Source organism: Caenorhabditis elegans, chromosome X (genome assembly GCF_000002985.6).
Source record: "Caenorhabditis elegans chromosome X".
NCBI lineage: Eukaryota > Metazoa > Nematoda > Chromadorea > Rhabditida > Rhabditidae > Caenorhabditis > Caenorhabditis elegans.
The window spans coordinates 7,869,584-7,888,507 of NC_003284.9; the positions used below are offsets into that span (position 1 = coordinate 7,869,584).

At 32.9% G+C, this 18,924-nt stretch overlaps 3 protein-coding genes and 9 non-coding genes across 15 annotated transcripts in view; 6 read left to right on the forward strand and 6 right to left on the reverse strand.

Annotated features, from left to right (window-relative positions):
• Nucleotides 1-6,371, reverse strand: part of cca-1 (Voltage-dependent T-type calcium channel subunit alpha) — a gene marked incomplete at both ends in the record, with an annotated part of 28,277 nt that extends 21,906 nt beyond the window's left edge. Inside the window, 2 exons of the mRNA NM_001444134.1 lie at nucleotides 6,228-6,261; nucleotides 6,320-6,371. The remainder of the gene's footprint in view (nucleotides 1-6,227; nucleotides 6,262-6,319) is intronic.
• Nucleotides 1,787-1,948, forward strand: EGAP3.4. Its single transcript, NR_071595.1, has one exon. It is a non-coding gene; the product is annotated as an Unclassified non-coding RNA EGAP3.4 (non-coding RNA).
• EGAP3.3 lies at nucleotides 1,787-1,948 on the reverse strand. Its single transcript, NR_071596.1, has one exon. It is a non-coding gene; the product is annotated as an Unclassified non-coding RNA EGAP3.3 (non-coding RNA).
• EGAP3.1 lies at nucleotides 3,100-3,213 on the forward strand. The gene has a single exon (NR_071597.1). It is a non-coding gene; the product is annotated as an Unclassified non-coding RNA EGAP3.1 (non-coding RNA).
• Nucleotides 3,100-3,213, reverse strand: EGAP3.2. The gene has a single exon (NR_071598.1). It is a non-coding gene; the product is annotated as an Unclassified non-coding RNA EGAP3.2 (non-coding RNA).
• On the reverse strand, nucleotides 4,361-4,510 carry C39D10.16. The gene has a single exon (NR_071599.1). It is a non-coding gene; the product is annotated as an Unclassified non-coding RNA C39D10.16 (non-coding RNA).
• C39D10.13 lies at nucleotides 4,404-4,628 on the forward strand. Its single transcript, NR_071600.1, has one exon. It is a non-coding gene; the product is annotated as an Unclassified non-coding RNA C39D10.13 (non-coding RNA).
• Nucleotides 6,372-10,187: 3,816 nt separating the features above from the next.
• On the reverse strand, nucleotides 10,188-11,365 carry C39D10.8 (DUF4440 domain-containing protein). 3 transcript variants are annotated; one of them, NM_171963.5, is made up of 4 exons: nucleotides 11,067-11,365; nucleotides 10,810-11,006; nucleotides 10,690-10,749; nucleotides 10,188-10,638 (listed from the first exon to the last, which is right to left on the reverse strand). In NM_171963.5, exons 1-4 carry the CDS (start codon nucleotides 11,089-11,091, stop codon nucleotides 10,519-10,521), a joined length of 402 nt encoding a protein of 133 aa, NP_741850.1. In that variant the 5' UTR covers nucleotides 11,092-11,365; the 3' UTR covers nucleotides 10,188-10,518. The 3 variants fall into 3 exon arrangements, with proteins under 3 accessions (NP_741850.1, NP_741851.1, NP_001367473.1); NM_171964.5 differs by having other exon boundaries at nucleotides 10,690-10,761; NM_001381032.1 differs by having other exon boundaries at nucleotides 10,188-10,632; nucleotides 11,067-11,323.
• A 1,673-nt stretch (nucleotides 11,366-13,038) lies between these two features.
• On the forward strand, nucleotides 13,039-13,135 carry mir-240. The gene has a single exon (NR_002418.2). It is a non-coding gene; the product is annotated as a pre-microRNA mir-240 (primary transcript).
• Nucleotides 13,136-13,167: 32 nt separating this feature from the next.
• On the forward strand, nucleotides 13,168-13,257 carry mir-786. The gene has a single exon (NR_023993.2). It is a non-coding gene; the product is annotated as a pre-microRNA mir-786 (primary transcript).
• Nucleotides 13,181-13,241, reverse strand: mir-8203. The gene has a single exon (NR_131730.1). It is a non-coding gene; the product is annotated as a pre-microRNA mir-8203 (primary transcript).
• Nucleotides 13,258-14,741: 1,484 nt separating the features above from the next.
• On the forward strand, nucleotides 14,742-17,896 carry pcyt-2.2 (ethanolamine-phosphate cytidylyltransferase; the record flags this gene model as incomplete). Of its 2 annotated transcripts, NM_001047761.7 has the most annotated exons (12): nucleotides 14,742-14,859; nucleotides 14,913-15,006; nucleotides 15,099-15,179; nucleotides 15,226-15,301; nucleotides 15,375-15,475; nucleotides 15,814-15,909; nucleotides 15,953-16,054; nucleotides 16,867-16,977; nucleotides 17,027-17,104; nucleotides 17,154-17,225; nucleotides 17,539-17,669; nucleotides 17,727-17,896. In NM_001047761.7, the coding sequence occupies 12 exons, from the start codon at nucleotides 14,786-14,788 to the stop codon at nucleotides 17,794-17,796; spliced, it is 1,086 nt and encodes a 361-aa protein (NP_001041226.2). The 2 variants fall into 2 exon arrangements, with proteins under 2 accessions (NP_001041226.2, NP_001041227.1); NM_001047762.5 differs by lacking the exons at nucleotides 14,742-14,859; nucleotides 14,913-15,006; nucleotides 15,099-15,179; nucleotides 15,226-15,301; nucleotides 15,375-15,475 and having other exon boundaries at nucleotides 15,832-15,909; nucleotides 17,727-17,796.
• Between the last annotated feature and the right edge of the window lie 1,028 nt (nucleotides 17,897-18,924).

Genomic DNA, 18,924 nt, shown 5'->3' on the forward strand with positions numbered 1-18,924 from the left:
CAATTGGTGGTTGTGGCATTTTGTTGGAAAAAATGAAGAAGACAATGAAGAAGTATAGAGAATGAAAAATCGAGAATAAGTGCAGAGTCATGAGTATGAAAACACTAGACGTGTTTAAGTGGGTGGTCAAATATCTTAGCAACGCAGACTGGGAGAGAATTTCTATAAAGAATTAGAAAGGCATTTTGAAACTTAAATTATAATAAGAACTAAAAAAAAGTTAGAATATCAAAATACCATATAATCTAGTCTGGCGTTTATCATTGACGGATAACATGTGTATTTGTGAGCAAGGATATATTGTTATAAAATAAGATATCATTTTACTTGAAATTTAAAATGTCATAATGAACTAACCCGCTTATACAGTGCTTGCCACAATTATATCCAGAATCGTATTTTCACAGATTTTCTAAGTTTTGAATGATCACAACTATTAAACTACAAAACTTACTGAAAAATTTCAACTGACAAATTTTTGTCTAATTTTTTGTTTGTTGTGAAAACTCCTCTCATATTTTCGACAAGAGATATAGCGGTTCACATCTAATCAGTCCATTTGTGGCGATTTCTACTAAAAACTTGTATCTCGAGAACGAGAGAAACGTTTTGATGGTCAGCACTGAATAAGTTCAATTTATCGCAGGTGAGTATTTTTTTTGAAACAGTTTTAAGATTTCAACGCGGCATTCCTTGAACTTTATGCTTAAGAATAATGGCTTTCTAAGACAGGACCTAACTTTACGTTTTAATAAAACGACCATAACAAGTGGAAAATGAATTTTTCGGCCATGGCTACTGAATTCCGTTCTTTGAATCAAGCAAAAGGTGCAGCACTAACATAAAGCATACAAAATAACTTCCCATGAATGAATACTGCTGAGCCGTGTTTTAAAAAAACTTTGAAACCAATATGTTGAATAATGCCGTTTGCACAAATTTTCTTTATACTACTTACTTACTTAGTTTTTGTAAATCAAATATTTATTTTTGATAGTTACGAAACACTATCATTATCTTTGCTTAACTATAAAAGGATCAAAATTAGAAAATTTGTGTATCATTTTTGGAAATTCCGATACCTGACACTACTTTTTCAGAAAAAAATTAAATAAAAAATTTAACGGCATTTTCAATTTATAACTGCAAACAATTGCAAATTAAATACAAGGCAGCTGCTAATGCTAATTCGTTTAGTCAGAGTATTGCAAAAATTAACATAACTGCCGAACATAAATTCTGAGAAGAAAAAGTGCTTAATTCTCACGAATTTTTACTTTGGCCCTTTCTTTCTTTCATCAAAAATTAGTATTACTTGCAAAGTGTTTTTTTCAAAAATTTAACCTAAGCGAAATTTAACCTAACCTGCATAAAAAAAAGTGAAAAAAGCAATTTTTAAAATGGAGGAAGCACACTCAAAAACCGCCATTAGTAAGTATTAGTCTAAAAAGCAAAATCAGACAACAATAAAAATAATGGGAGAAAAATTCTGAAAAAAGGAAAAAGACGAAGAAAATAAGGGGTTTAGGGAAAAAATAAGAAAAATGAACGTACAAATGTGCAAAAGTGCTGTGATTTGCTTTAAAATTGAAAAGAGCTTAAAAACATGAGAACTTCAAAAAATATTTCAGGAATTAAAAACAATTGTTCAGGTCGACGGTCGGCATACTAAAACACAACACCACGAGCCATAAAATAAAACAATCAAGCTTGGAAACTGGCGAAGTAAACATAAAAAGTCGTCTTAGGACCAATGAGCCTACAGATTTATTCACTACTTCTTTTACACTTTCACTTCCAACCTTCGAAATAAAAAATTGAAAGGAAGGGCAGGAGAAATGGGCGAAAAAACGGAGCGTGCGGCCAAAGGAGGGCTCACGGGCTCCGGCGGAACTATATAATTCCTTCTTATGACTGTCCTGGGAATTGGCCTCGAGGCAGTCAGGGCTAACTCAAACTTGAATGCTTCAGGCTCTGAGAGCCGTCGAAATGTTCCAATCTCAGCGGAATGAGATTGAAAAGAATGAGCGAATAGGTTGGAAGAGCTGAAACGGAAAATGAAGGCCGACACGGGGGAGGAAGCATCGGATGGCAATGAACACTTGCAATTTGATTTGCACAGGACTGTGAAGAAAAACTAATTGAGTTAAGGGCTACAAAGCTAATCTGGCTGAATTGTAGAAAAAGAAAAATAGGCGAAACGAAAAAAGACATTGGAGATGCGTTGGACGGAGTAGACGAAGAATAGCGTAAATTGAAATCAGTATTTGTTTGCACAAATAATGTTTATATGCAAAGGATTGCACGAGATTCGAAAGGAAAAAAAATTAACGAAACAATTTGTTGAAACTGAGGGAAACAAAAACATAAACAAATAAACTGCTTTTTTTTAAAATCTTATTATTAAATTTATGATTTTTTTTAGTTTGAAAATTCTTAGTACAACTTCCACAAGTGTGTTTTGGCTGAATTCTTAAGTAACAATTTGTACACTATAAAAAACCACGCCCATATCCTGGCCTAATTACGAAATTCAATTATTATTTATCCATCAATTTTTATTTTTACATCAAAAACAAAGTTTTTGTAAAATCTATCTCCTGAAGCAAATACTATGAATAAGACAATGGCGAGACCCACTCGGAAAATTAAAGTGTTCCTTTAACTGATATGTCAAAATTTTGCAAAACTACAGTATCTAAAAATAAATCGATGATTATTGTTTGAGTTTTGGTAAATTATCAGATTATCGAAAATTTTTAGATTTTCAGAAAAAAAAAACTACAGAAATTCTGCAAGAATGTTTTACACACAAGTTTCGTATATTTATATTCAGAATACAAAAATTTGTTGAAAAATGCCAACTTTTTGGTAGACTTCAAAAATGACTTGTAGCAAACACTGACCAAAGCTCATTTGCCCAGAACATCAAAAATTCGAGGAATACTACAAAAACAACAAAAAATGGCTTTCTAACACTCCGTTCCGTATATCTCGACACATACAGAATGAGGGCGTCCGAGCACTTCATCCAAAAAAATGGGTCTGGCTCCATTGCGCAGAAAAGGACGTCTCGTATTTGGCAGAGGAACCAGCTTCTTCTCATCAGTGCATGTTGCCTTTCATTAAAGAGAGAATGAAGAATAAAAGAGGAGAGCATCTCGTAAAACATCGAATGCTACCATACGGGGACCATCATTAACGAGCTCTTCGATGCTCTTCATCTCTAGATTCACAAGACACAATATTTGAATTTGGAAAAAAAGAGTGATGAGATAATGAACAAGTGAACCTTATTGCTTTTCTGTATTGCTCTCGCGGAGAAAAAAATGTGTATGGTACCATGGGAGGTGAAGAGTAAGCATGTGTAGTGTGCAAAAATTAAAAAAAAACCATTTTAAAAAGTTATTTTAAATGCCCACTGCTAGAATGTCAGAATTGTTTTTTTAATCAAAAATATCAACTGTCAAAGGACAATCAAAGTAAAGTTTGGCTTTGGTTTTGTGGTTGACTTTATTGCTAAGTGTAAAATTAACACTGGAGTACGGGAAGTGTGAAAGTGATTAAAAATAATTTTTTATGGTGCTAAAATGACCAATTATCATAATTAAATTTTCAAAAAGTTTTGGAAATGTTTTATTTCAAGTTAAAAACTGTGAAAATTCAGTGTGTTTTGGGCATGCAAAACTGCTTTAGATTTTTCAAAATTCTTAGTTTTTACTATTTTCGACTTGAAACAAGAAATTTACTGAAATTTTTTAAATAAATTATTTGTTTGTTGAAAATTCTCTCACTTTGGACTTCAACAATCAAAATTAATTTATGATCAACTACTAGTTGTTCATGTTCGAAAACATTATTGTAAAATTTCTCCTTTATCTTCAACAAATTTGCCGCTTTACGTTCTCTCACGCAGCTCTCTTCTAAAAGTGACGTATTGAGTAAAACAAAACAACGATGAATCAGTCCAAGTATTTTCTCATTTTAAGCTTTTATTCTCGCCCAACGGGTGAGTAAGACACTCAATCATTTTGAAACTCTTCTCACCATATGCACTTTGGAACAGAATAGGGAAAAGTATCCTTCAACCCCTCAATGAAAACCTATCAATAAAGTGACATGTCCCTAGAGATATAACTTCCAAACATGCAACACATGCATTCAGAAAGGAACATTGAATCATGAAAACAAGAGATTGAAATTATTAGATAGTTAGAATGAATGTAAGCAAAGGAAGCCAGATTTTATTGTTCAACGATGTGTTTTGTTTTTTTGATTGGGTGGCACGATGAGGAGTCACGAAATGTGAACTTTGAAACTCATATAAAAATAAGTGCACTTGTGAACTGGGCATAAGCATAAGCTATAAGCTTTATATGTCAGATAGAGGCGAAAAATTTGGAAATTGAATTTAGATCCATCCTTCGGTCCATAAAAAATACTCCACCCACCCATCAAATTTGTATGAGAGAGAATATGAAAGAAAAATGTTTGAAAAGATGTAGTGTGGAACCGAGTAAAAGTCAAATTACCTTATTAATTATTTCTTCGAAAATGTGACTAAAAAATTTTTCATTCTGCCTAGTACTAGGGAACATGTTTCGGCTAAAATTATGATTGGCAATTGTTTTAATTGTCATCATTTTGAGAGAACGTATAGAGGTAGTACATCTGTTATGATTTTTGAATAAGAACCATACGTACAATGCAATGAAAACAGAACGAGAATGACAAGATTTATTTGCTGACATCGAAATTTTAAGATTTTGAGTATTTTCTGCACTTTTAAGGCATGTGAGCATTTATATCAGGTGTTAGCATCAGATGTCGTATTTTTTGAAAAGATAGGTTTGAGATTCTTCTGTTGAATTAAAAGCATTTCCATAAAAATGTTTCCAAATGAGTTTATCCTTGAAGTAGGAAAGATATAAAGGTTGTAGAAAAACCACACAGATATTTGAAACAGAACATAATTAAGGTAACGTTAATCAAATTTGAAATACACTGAAAACTGTATTTAATCACTGAGCTCGGGGCTCATTCTACGTTTGGAAGACTACTTCTCGCTTTCGAAATTAATGGAACATGTTAATGATAACATTTAGATTAACTAAACTCGAATCAATTTGCTAACATTCCACACATTTTAAATTGACAAGAGAGACAAATTGCGGGAAGTCAAACGCAAGAGGAATTTCGAAGAAACCGCTGTTTTTTATCTGCGAAACAAATCACGGCAATCAGCTTGTAAACAACAGATGAGTGAAAAATGAGATGGAGAACAAAACATGAAAACATGATAGGGGGTCGATGATGTAGCCTCTCTTCTCTCTTGAGAAGACAAGCTTCGTGAAGAACAACATTTCGTATTTCTCATTGAATTTTGTTCGTTTCTATTTTTGCGGCGCATCCCAGTTCACTTACGTCCCAATCCCTGTATTTTATTATTTGCACAAATAATTGGATGATAAGCAGAATGTATCATTTCACAGTAACAAGTCACATTTAAAAACTTAAGGTCAACGTTTTCAGTTTCTTTATCGACTTACTGTATTTCTTCCATTAGTATGGCTGCAATACTACTTTTCGAAGGTCTTCCCGCATACAATACTATAAAGGAGTGCAAGACTAATAGGGAGTGCAATACTAATTTTCAGATTATTTTTCTGAGTTGGGTATTACTAGTTTTCACTTGAAAGAATTCCGATTTTATGTGAAAATTTAGAAAATTTGATTGTTATTGCAACAAAAAAGTTCAGTTACTTTAATCTTATAGAAGTTTTGTCAAAATTGTTGCAAAATAGGAAAAATTTAGTTAAAAACTTAAAATTAGTATCTAGATCTTGAACCAAAAAAAGTAGATGCAATACTATTAGGGAGTGCAACACTAACAGGGAGTGCAACACTAACAGGGAGTGCAAGTCTAATAGGGAGGAAGAAATACGGTTTATTGTTTTAGTACTTTTTTCTAATTAAGTTTTTACTTAGATATTAGACATTTACTTAAAATTTGCAGAGCTCACCAAGCGCACACCGCCTATATCTTGGTTTTTCAAAGTCAAATTTTCATGCACAACATTTCACACTTTTTATAATGATTATCAGGAAAAATGACTTTTTGGAAAACTTTACGCAAAATAGACTATTAATATTTTTAATTTTTCAAGAAAACTTGATAATTTTTCTTCGGTTAAAAATGTTAAAATTTTTTGTTTAAAAAAGCTCACCAAAAGCTTTCAGTTGTTTTTCGTTCTCGAAAACCTGAAATGTTCACACGTGGATACCTTTCAATTATTTTTGTTTAAAAGTTGCAACTCACTTTTTTTATTTTTTCTCAATGATGTGCCTTGGGCGGGTTTTTTTTGTCTGAAATTCAATATTTTAAAGAATTACACTAACAAATGTACAGACAATGAAATAACAAGAGTGATTAAATAAAAAAAAAACATATATATAGTTGACTTCCATACTATTATGAAACAAAGATTTTATATTAACAGAAACGTTTCACAGGAAGTTGAAATCCCAAGACAAAGAGATTGGTGGTGTTGGGTGGGTTTTTGGAGGGAGAAAATGAAATTACGTTTGTTGGCGAATATTTGAGTAAAAAAGGCACACACCGGGTTGAATGAAAGCGGTAAGTTCAGTTTCCCCAACAAACAAGAAGTATTTTCGTTGAGTGAGGTAAGTTTTTTGTGGGTATGAAAAGTGAAAATATAGAAATTGCTGTTTTTGTGTTGCAGAGCTTGAGCTGCAATTGAGAGAAAGAGTTACGTTCTCAAACTTCTTCTTATTCGAAAAAATGTTGTGCTTTTGAAATTATGTGAGAAGACATTTGCCAGTCAGAAATGGGTGGGAGTTAAAATATGGGAAGGAATTAACATTGTGTTGGGGATGGACTTGTCATATTTTGCACAGAGTCTTGCAAGAATATGAATTTTCTCTTAGCTTATCGGGAATATGCTTTGACTATAGTAAAACTTGCTGGAAGAGTCTTAACAAAGTCGAGAACACTTTTGGTGTTCCTTTTTTAAGTCTAAGATAATTTTATTTAAAAAACATGAAATGATTAATGTTATAAAAAAGTATTTAAAAAACAAACTTTAATGGTTACCAAGTACAAGCTAATTATAAATAGAGTAACGACACTACTTTGGTGCTAGAATACCAAATGACATAGTGAAAAAGTTTTAAACAATTCTGAAACGTTTCAAAATACAGTCAGAAAGTGGCAATTGAAAAGTTATCACCACATATAATTTAGGAAATCGACAAAAAAAGTAAGTCCTAAAAGTTGTATATTCTGTATATATTTGTATTTATTCGTATTTAAACATTCTGGGTGTTGAACCTGTAGCAGAGCCCAAAGATTAAATAATATGTTCATTTGCAAAAACTGAAAATTCAAAAAAATTAATTTTGGAAAATCTTATGGTCTGTCGTTCTATATTGCAACGTTTCAAATTTTGTCGTGTCAAATGACAGAGTTATCAAAAATAAATAAACATTCACCAACTGTAGGACATCCAAAAAATATACACACCCATGCAAGCTTCTAATCTTTAGCTGAGAAACATGTAGTATTGAGAAAAGAAAAAGGAAGAAGAAGAGAAAAAAAAACAGAGAAAAGTATGAAGACCGATTGAAATGCATTTCAGATGAGTGACCGACATTCAGTATGAGAGAAGAGACAGCATGTTCTGGAACGGGCCACCGCTCACACTATATAAAGTTGATCAATAGATTTTACAACCGAATGCGTGAAAAAATTGTTTTTCTATTGTTTCATAATTTAAGAAATAATGCACAATTTGGAAGGGGTATACTTCACCCTTTGCACCTTTATAGGAAATTCCGACCGCCAGTAATTTCACGGCTCAGCGGACTCATTGGAGCTCGGAAAACGCATAAAAACAAGGTTATGATGGGATGAAAAATCCAGGTAGTGGGTGACGAGGGAAAAAAGAAATAAAGGATATGTTTGTGTGAAAGATGTAATCGTTTGTAATTACCCTGAAATTGGATCACAAAAAAGGGTTTCATAAACTAAAATTATTGGAATATTCAAACAATTTGGGCGGCGTATCAAAACTTACACACTATTATTTGGTTGGCAATGTGAATCTACTGTGAAAAAAAGTTTTTTAATTGAAAATTACTAAATTTCGTGGAATAATTCAAATTTGGGAAAAATTAGAAACATTATTGATTTGTTTTCTCCAAAACTGTGAAAAATTCAAAATGGGTAAACTTATTAAATTGTGAGCTTGAAAAAAAAGTTATATATAGTTTTCACTTTTCCAAAAAAAAACGTTTGAAATACATTCTCTATATATATATTTTTTCCATGTGATAGTCAAACAAAAAGAGGGAACACCGGAATCACAACTGTAGCACACTCGAAAAGTTTTATAGACTATCGGCAAATGAGAAGGCAATGCTTGGTAACTTTCTACAATAATAATCAAAATTTGAGAGAATACAGCTTGGTTGAACACCTACTCTGTATTATTAGATGCAAACGGTTTGAAGGTACAGTACGGCTGATAGGGGAAATGATTAAAATAATTCCTATAATACTAAAAGGACTAAATGTCATATTGCAAATTTACAAACATTGGAAATTTTTATTTCGGGTCGAAAATGGGTAAAACTGAGAATGCTTTACTTTTCGAATTATCTAAAGCAGGGGTGCGTGGCATTCGGAAATTTACGGCAATCAACAATTTTGGTAACTGCCGAAATTTCCCGCTTAGTCTATTACCAAGTTTGATGCAATACTCTAAATTAACACATTTCAAAAATGTTTCGAAGAGTTTTGACCTTGTAGCAAAATAATTATGTAGGAAATTTTACAATGGAACTACTTCACCTTTAATAACTTGTTACAAAATAAGCTTACTGAAAAAAAGTTGAAATAAAGCCTGCCAGACATCAGCAAACATATGGCTCGGGTAGCCTGTTGCCGGCAGCAGCAGCAGCACTTGACACGCGCACTGTTTCCAATCACAAACTGCGGTGTTAAAATGATGAATGGAGTATTTGGGCTAACAAAAAGCAAAGCTGCTAACAGAGTCGATGAATGAGGGCAATGGGATAGAGAAAGAGCAAGAGTGGAATTCGGGTGGCTCATTTTGTCGTTTTGTTTCACTGCTTGGAGCAAGAAGGAGGAGAACGAGAAATGAGCAAAAAGGATGGGGCTCGGGGATGGATTATTCATTTCGTTTTGAAGCCAAAGAGTGTGTCATTCAACGCCTCTTGTTGCCAATTCAAAGCACCAAATTTGACTGGAATTGCTTTCTCGATGGATTTCAACAAGACACAGCAAAGGTCAATAGCTTCGTAAAACGGATGCAAGGGTACTGTAGCTGTGTGGGGCAACACAATTGTTAAATTGTTTTATTCTCAGGAAATGAATATATAGTATAGAAAGCATTTATTAATTTTTCTGAACACGTTCTTGAAGGTATTGAACAATTTTTTCAATTCACATCACAGATGACTGACTTTTAACATGTTCTTTCTTCCCTAAACATCACATGGAAAAATATATTAGTGGACGTTGAAGGAAATTTTATGAATTGCGACAATGTCTGAAAATAAAATTTGCAGTTTTGAAGAGTTTTCAATATTAGCAAATAAATGTTGTTATTTTTAGTGTTGAGATATTTTGTCCCTCACTTTGGACTGTGATTTTCGTTAAAACATTAATTATCCTTAAGCTAAAATTTTTGAGTGACAGTACATTTGTGCGACTTAGGCTCCTCGCTTGTAGAAGAGAGCTGGTTAAATTCAGAAAGAAATTTTCAACACTTTTTTTCCAAGTTGGCGTCAATGAAATAGATGACTTTACTTAGTTGAAATTGATTTGTGTTAAAATTATTATTTTCCCAAATCCACAAAAATTGGGCGAAAAAAATCAGGAGCTTCCAAACTATTAATATTAATGCTTACGTTTTATCAATTAACTTTTTTGCCACTAGCCCTGCTAAATACGAATAATTCTTTCTTCTTGATTGAAATTCTTGATTAAAACGTTTCTTTTATGATTCTGTAAATAATTTTCGTTGTATGTATATGACAGTTCTTCTTTTGTTTTCCTAGAAGTAAGGATTCGAACTTGTCTAATTGGACTGCGAACATCTTTGGAAGATCAAGTGGCTCTTGGGTTAGAAACAATTACCGTGTTGACAGTTTAGACCACTTCATTCAGAGATAAGTTCAAAGTTTGATTTCAAGTTTACAGAAGTTTTGCAATACAGACAAGTGTTTGAGCAAAGAAACTACAATGCGTGGGTGGCTGGTCACAAAAGTAAGTTGGTGGCTGGTCACAAAAGTAAGTTGGTGGCTGGTCACAAAAGTAAGTTGGTGGCTGGTCACAAAAGTAAGTTGGTGGCTGGTCACAAAAGTAAGTTGGTGGCTGGTCACAAAAGTAAGTTGGTGGCTGGTCACAAAAGTAAGTTGGTGGCTGGTCACAAAAGTAAGAAAAAACTAGACAATTGAACGAAATTTAGTAATTTAATATTTCTTGTCAATGCTGAATTCGTCGCGAATAATCTTTGGCATTTGCCCAATTTCACTTCTCCAATATTGAATGTATTCGCCCTCCCAGGTCTCGTGAGCCAAAACGGACTGCACCTTAATTTCGATATGATAAAGTGACTTTGATGGGAATTGCAGTTAACTCACGCGGTATTTGCATCGAATCGTGATCACATTGTCAGTATGTTCAACTTTGAATTCGGAGTTCTGAGAAGACACCTTGTTCTATTACATTGGCGAATATCTATCTTTATTTTTATGCTTTACCTTTGTGGTTCCAGGTCCCAATCCTGCGTGATAAGCTTTGATTGCGCCAATAATTGAATCGACGCCATAAAAACTTCCCTTTCCGCGTTCAATCAAAACAGCACTGTCATCGTAAAACTTTAAAAGACCTTCGTAGTCATCAGCAAAAACTGTGTCCGAATACACTTTGAATAACTTCGCAGCATAGTCGTCAACGTCTGAAAATTACAAAAAAATGATTTACAAAAAATACTAGCAAAAACAGACAAAAAACTTACTGCAGTTTTGTGTTCTAACCTCCATATTTGATACAGAAGAAATGATTCGTGATAGGCAATGGCCAAAAAAAAAGAAGGCGGTATAAGGCGGAATTCAACTGGTTTCAAGGTTATTATCACTGCACAACCACAATTATTGTTTATCAAGAAAAAAATATATAAAGGAACAAGATAAGAAGAGAACTTCTTTACAATATGACCCGTCAAAGTAAGTTAGTAACGGAACGGAAGAAATAAATTGTTGAGAGGAAACGTTTAGAACGGTTATCAAAAGCATTACTTGAAATAGGATTTTGAATGAAAAGATTTTATCTATCCGACCATACCATCAATCATTAGATAAGAAGTAGTTACGGAGATTATAAATTGCTTCTAACAAAAAATAAAGAGGTTCAGAAAGAATCACCGAGATAAGATAATATCGAAAACGCTTGTGACCAGACGAAAGATTTTTCTTATTATAAAATAAAATTCTGAAAACATTGATGGTGTTTAACAAAACGGCAAAGAATAACAACTGTAATTCATTTAGTTAGTAGAGTACTTGCATTTCAAACTATTTAGTACGAATTGAATAGTTTTTTTTTAATTGCGTACAAAAACAAATCATTTCTATAAGTTTTTTTTGATTTCGAGCAAACTATTAAAATAATTGGGTTCTCATTTGTACCATAAAACTAGAGTTATAATTGAATTATCCTAAACATTTAATCAATGAGTACACCACTCTTTCAGAGGGTAGCACAAAACTGAGAATTAATTAAACATAGTTTTTTTTCATTTGTACGAGTTCATCGACAGTTTTATATTTCCCATTCATATTCATATGCAAAGTTGCTTTGTACACAGAGCAGGTTCACAAGGTAAGACAAAAGGAAACATTCAAATATCAGAAAGGATTAGTCATATTGGTTAGAACAAAAAATGTCCTAACGGTGAACAAAAATTAGTATACGTAGCGTTGTAAATTATCGTAAACGTTTCCCTCAAACTAAGGATAAAATGAGCGCGACAGAGAAGGTACATCCAACAATTATTATAGTATATAGTAAATAAACCAAAATAACTGTACTATAAACTGATCTGCAAGTACAATAAGAGAGAAAACATTTCTAGTATGACTTCTAATAACAATGATCATTGATAATGTTGTTGGAGAAATGAATAAATGGAACAAAATTAAGAATATTACTTTTATCTGTTTCATTTAAATAATCTTAAGCTGCGAAAAAATATGAACACCTAAAAAAATTATATAGCTGCAAAATTGATCGATCTTATGCCTAAGAAATATTCAAGTACTTTTTTTGTGCTCTGAAAATTCTCTCGTGTTGATATCCGACAGCGTCTTCCAATATTCTGATATTTTTTCATCAAATGATTAATCTATATACAAGTTATATTTAGCTGGTGTTTGGTGCTTCTGATTTTAGTCCTCCAATTGATAAATCTTTGTTATCCATTATCGCTCATAGAATCTAAGTCAAAATGTAAATGGGAAAATATTCAGTTTTTAGGAAATTAATGAAATGTTTGTCTGATGATTTTTATCATATTGCTGCGGTATCACTCATGCTCGAATTCCTCTCATTGCTTGCTAAACCTTCAGATGGGTTTTTTCAAACTTGGACAAGTCCCAAAAATACAATTTATGCAATAAAATATGTAAACTTTTTTTTGTTTTATTAACATCACATAAAACGTTTCGCCAAATCAAAATCACAAGCAACGTTGCGTTTAAAGCTGATTCAATGCAGAAGTATTGTAAAATCTAGACAATCCAATTTTTTATCACATGCTGGGCCAATCAATCATCGCTGTATGTTTTAAATGTACAGAGGCGGTCGTTGGGCTCGTCATCAGACCTTCGTGAGTCATGAGCTCCGCCTTTACTATTCTATCCACCACCTACATATATTACAGTTTCATTTGCACACGGCGGCTTGTCATTTTCCTGTCTATTGCTATTTCGTTGTTAGAAACTTTTTCAAATCGAGGATTTTGAGACTAGAATGCTTGAATTGTACTAGCATACTGGCCCCCAAATCTTCGCTTAGAAATACAGTTCACAATTATTTTAATGGTGAGTAAAGTAAGTAAAGGGATAGTTCCCGATCGAATATCAGTTGGGGTATTTACAAAAAGACAAAATTGTAATGCCCTGAATGATGTTCAATCGGTGATGAATCTCATTTTTTATTGTGTTTTGGAAAATAAATTGTTAAGAATTTATTGCAAGAGAAAAATAACATGAAACATTCTTTTCAGTTTACGTGCAGAAAAAATTGTGTTTTGCAGGAAAAGGCAGAAAAATACAGAATACGGAATAATGAAAATGTTTATTATGTTGCAAGTCTACAAAATTAGGGAACAGTACACTCAGGATAGTATGCGCAACCGTCGCGAATGTTCTGTCATGATATTAACATAAGATTATTGGATAACGCGAGATCTGTGATCTTAATTTCAAAGCAGATCTTTGGTAAGATGATTGATAATACACAATTTGTTCTTTATGCAAAATGTTGATGTAGAGTTCAAAGAGCGTGTAGAGTTCAAAGAGCTTCATCATTGGACCCAATTGGAACGATCCCAAAAAACATGCGCAGGGAACGGTTCAACTTACCACTGTGATGTTAGTTTCGAGTAGAAAATATAATGAAAACACATAGACTTCGTAATTTGATAATATTTTTGATTACTTCTGGTGTATGATACATGCTTAGCTTCAATAGTTTGAGTTTATTGGTTTCAGCTTGTAGACTTGTGACATTCTTCAAAATTTATCAAAGGAAGAAAGTAAACATAAAATTGTAATGTTTGTCTGATTTATATTAAAAAAAGCTACGCATTTTCAGTCATTCAAAATACACGCCTATGAATTTCAAACGTGTTTTCCTAAAACTGTGATAAAATATTTGTTATATATTTATTATTGAGATCTATATGCGTGTGTTTCTGAAAATGTAACATTTTGAAATAGGCGTTAAGTCAATAGATATATTTTAAGCCAACCGAAAAATTACCTCAAAATTAGATTTGACGTTCAGTCAGTCTGGATGCGACTGAAACTTTCCACTTAGTTTTTTTGCGCTGAAAAGATATCATGCTTATTGACTAATTCATTAGCAATATTTAAAACAATTGTTGTGATACACTTTATCATTTATGAAGTGATTTTTGTAACATGCCATTATAAAACCAATTAATACTACCAAAACCCAAACATGTGGGACCTAGGTTACTCGTTTGCGTAAGGACTCAAAAATTATTCAGACCTTCAAATTTGCTTGCAATTGAAAAAAAGTTGGAAAATCAAAAAAATTTAGATAATATTTAAATGTTTACAGTGATTTTTTGGCACTTTAATAATGTTTTCAGTCATTTTTTGGCACTTTGATAATGTTTTCAGTCATTTAGAACAAAAAAAATCCCACAGAGACAAACGCTACGTTACTTCTATAAAACTCAAATATTTATTTCAAGTTGCGAGTGCCCTTTTGATTAGCAAGTGTTTTTTTGTGACAGAATAACACACCCGCAATTACTTTGTGTAACGAATAAACGAGAGAGCAGATTCTGCTCTTTGTCTCGAGAGCGCATTACACCCAGAGAGAAAGCAAAGAGAAAAAGATCCCATCAACAGTGAGAAGGTGCCGCGATCAGTCGAACTGATTTCCTATTTTCTCTTGTTTATTCACCTATTATTCGTGTTGACCATGCCCAAGGCTATTGTACAAGGACTGACTCCAGATGGAGAAAAAAAGAAAGCTCGAGTGTATACAGATGGATGGTAAAGCACAATATTGTTTTTAAGCGTTAAGCGTTAAAATTGAAAACTTTCAGCTTTGACTTTGTACATTTTGCAAATGCCAGATTATTATGGCCAGCAAAACAATACGGAAAAAAGCTGATTGTTGGTATTCATTCAGATGACGAGGTATATGTGTTTTTTGTTATAACAATCAATTATCATTTCATTTCTCTACATTTCAAATATATCAAAACTTGTGTATGTATATTGTTTTTTAGCTTGACAATAATGGAATTTTACCAATTTTCACCGATGAGGAAAGATACAGACTTATTTCGGCAATTCGATGGGTCGATGAAGTATTTATTTATTTAAAAATCAAATTTTCTACATATTATTCTTTAGGCATTTGAAGACGCGCCATTTCAACCCGAGATGTCAACGCTAAACCAGCTAGATTGTGATATTATTGCAATACCAGGCAAGTTGGTTAGATCATAAACTCAGAGACCCCAGATGTTGAGCCATCTGGTGTCAACTACCCACTTTTCCAGATATTAGCCACCTGACAACTGTTGAAACTGCAAGGTACGAGGAGATTCGGGGCAGCGAACGGGCAAAACAATATGTAATTTCGGAGCATGTAACGGACCAGGTACGTGCTTGATAAACAAGTTAAGCACATTAAACGCAATTTATTGAGTAGTCTAAAATGTTGGCAATTCTCCTGGAAGGAAAAATGTAACAAGATATTATATTTTTCGTAGATGTCTCTAGGATGAATAGGTGTACTACACCTTCAATATACGATTTCAGTACTTGCGAACATATATGTTTTTATTAACAGGATTATAAATTATTTTAGTTATTGAGAAATTGTTTGAAACATCTTCTACAGTAATTTTCAATAGTTGCTTGACAGTGTTCTTACGTCTAAGTAATTTCAACCTTTCATTTTAATAAAACCTTATCTGTATCATTTGTATAATGAAGGAAATCGCTGGTCGTCTCATGCTTGTCACAAAAAAGCATCACATGGAAACCGATTCAATCTTGGATTTCAAAAGCGCTATTCTTCCGTTTGCCCTGGTAAGTTATACTTCAGTTGCTTATGACAAAACACATGTTGCAGGATCCGTTGAGCAACGAGCCTGTCATATCGGTGTCCCTTTTCAAACAAAACTATACGTTTGCACCTGTCGTCATCGGAAGGAAACCGAAAGTAACAGACAAGGTGAGCTGGAGGGTTTTTAGAATAAAAAATCGCGTAAAATTATGAATAGTTGTCAAAAATTTCGAATTAAAAAAATAGGTTTCATATCAAAAAAAAAACTAGATACGGGTCCAAACATGCAATTATGTGAAAAATGAATTTGTCTCAAAACGTGAATACCCATGTCGTAAAAATTAAAATTAGTCCAGCAAAAATTGCTCCTTTTATAAAAATTGTCTGATACTTTTTCAATTTCTTTATACTTATTTTAAAACAAACTTGCCGGAAATGATGTCCACTTTCAAACAATAAATGAAATGTTTATGAAATTGATTAAACATAACATGAAATCTTCCATTTACAAATTTTTCAAATTGCCTGTGAAATCCACATGAATCACTATCGTCATGCATCTGGTTTTCAAAAAAATATCCCTTATAAATTCCGGAACATTAAAGTATTTTTTTAATACACGGTTTCAAGCTGACTCCCCAAGCTTCACGTTATCTAAAAATATTCATAGCTATGAGAGGCTACTGACGCAAGTCGTTCAAAGTTAATTTATTATTTGCATCCTCATAATTTATAACTTGCACTACTTTCAAGTTGTTCGTAATTCTCAAGAGTACTTGAGCTTTCCTGAAAATATGACAAAGTGGTATTTTCCATGATATGTCATTACTCATTTCTGAAATCACGTTTTTTCTTTTAAATTGAACAGGTGAAAATTGAAATCAATACCGTATGACTAGTGTTTCGAACAATCATTCCTCGAACAATCATTCCTGGAAAACGACACATTGTCTTCGCACAAAATACAATTAGAATTTCAGGTTGTTTATGTTAGCGGAGCGTTCGATTTATTTCATGCGGGGCACCTGTCTTTTTTGGAAGCAGCGAAAGATCTTGGAGACTATCTGATTGTTGGAATTGTGGGAGATGATGTAAGATTGTAGATGATCTTTGAAGTTGCAAATAAAAATTTATTTTCAGGACGTAAATGAAGAAAAAGGAACAATTTTCCCGGTTATGAACCTTCTCGAAAGAACACTGAACATATCATCACTGAAAGTAAGGAGCGAATTTTGAAATAGTGAACGTTTTAAGATAACTGTTTCAGATTGTTGATGAAGTATTTGTTGGTGTTCCGGCAGTGACAAATTCCAAGTTTGTGAATTTGATTCGAGCATCGGTTTGGTTTTGAATTTGTTAAAAAATATAACGCTGAGCAGCTCAAATTAAACAAAATGTTCTCAAATTAAAATAAAAGGACACAGATTCACGGAAAGAATCAAATTTAAAGTAGTGACTGGTGCCAAATAAGCAAATAACGTAGTAAACTTTACCAACCTTTTTTGACAATTGTTTATTTTGTTCAAATAAGTGGTAATACAGTTTATGCCAGTTTGTTTAGAAAAAATCCTTCAAACGTCATCATGTTTTGGAAATAAAAGAATTCAATTTCGGACTCCAGGTTGTCATTTTATTTCACTGTATTTTTTCAGAAAATCGCAGTGTACTCTGAAACCCACCCACGGCGGTTTGCAGACTGCACGTATCATAGAATTATAGAAGAAGTAACACCAGATTATGATGCAACATGTGAAGAAATACTGGAGCGAATCACGTCCAGAAAGTAATTTCATTCTTCAATTTTGCATTTTTTATACCCTTTTGAACATTTTTCATTCAGGATTGCATCATCGGATGACGACGAAATCGCAATGTTCAACGCAGTTCCATTGAATAACAACCAACATTGACTTTCAAATATTTGGAATGAATGTGTAATTAGATGCAAGAGTTCAAGAAACTTATTTCTAGTCGAGATTTTTTTCATCAAATAAAAATTTGCATCTTTTGATCTTTTGATTAATTTTTGTTTTGAACCGTTCTGCAATAATGATGTGTGTTTTTGTTGTAACGTTTTGGATGACGAAAAATAGAGAGAAAAACGGAAGCAATTGAAACAAGTCTTGAATTTCAATTGTCAGAGGGCACTTTGTCATTTGAAACAAAATATCAAGACTGCCCATGTGTTTGGTGGGTGAGGGCAACGATAGCACCGTTGTCGGTACGAACCTCATTTGAATTCCAGGCATTCTAGCACGTTGCAGTTTTTTCGAAAAAGGAGAAGAAACGTTTTTTAAAGAGTTTCTTGATGTTTCAAGTTTGCAAAATTCTAAATTGAAATATCACATATTTTCTAAAACTTGTTATACAAGATTTCAAACTGGCTTAAATTTTAGTGAAAGCATACGAGGAAAGAACAACAAAAACTCCATTGGAAAATAGCCCAGAAGGAGGCGGAGCCTATTATTGATTTTCCTTACACCACTTTTTATTTCATTCTCAACATCGTGTATTTAAACTAAAATTACCGTATTTATCCGTCGTTGTCTGACTTTGTGAAAAACGTGTAATAGTAATATGTAGACCATTTTCAACTGTTTCAAATAATTCTGAAAACTGTTTCTGAAAGTTGGGGAACAAACAACACTATCGAGTTCAACTCCATACCCAGTACACTGAGATTTTAAATAAACGTAATTTTTTGAATAGTATTATTTCAAAAAATAAAATACGCACTGAAAAACAAAATCACTCGACTCAACCGAATAAGACATCATTGAAAAATCTTCAAAGAAATTACAAATAAGGTGCAACATTTTTTTTAATTGTCTCTATTTCTATGCAAACATTTCTCAGTATTAACCTTTACTCTTTCCGTGCAATTACGTTCTTCCCTATTTTTAGAAGCCTTGTTGTCTGGAACTTCGTGACTTTTCCCTTATTGTTTTCCTCCTACGAGACCATATGACGAGTATGAATAAATTCTGCTTCGCTTTGTTCAATTTCAATTATCTCAATACACACAGTTAATGAAATTT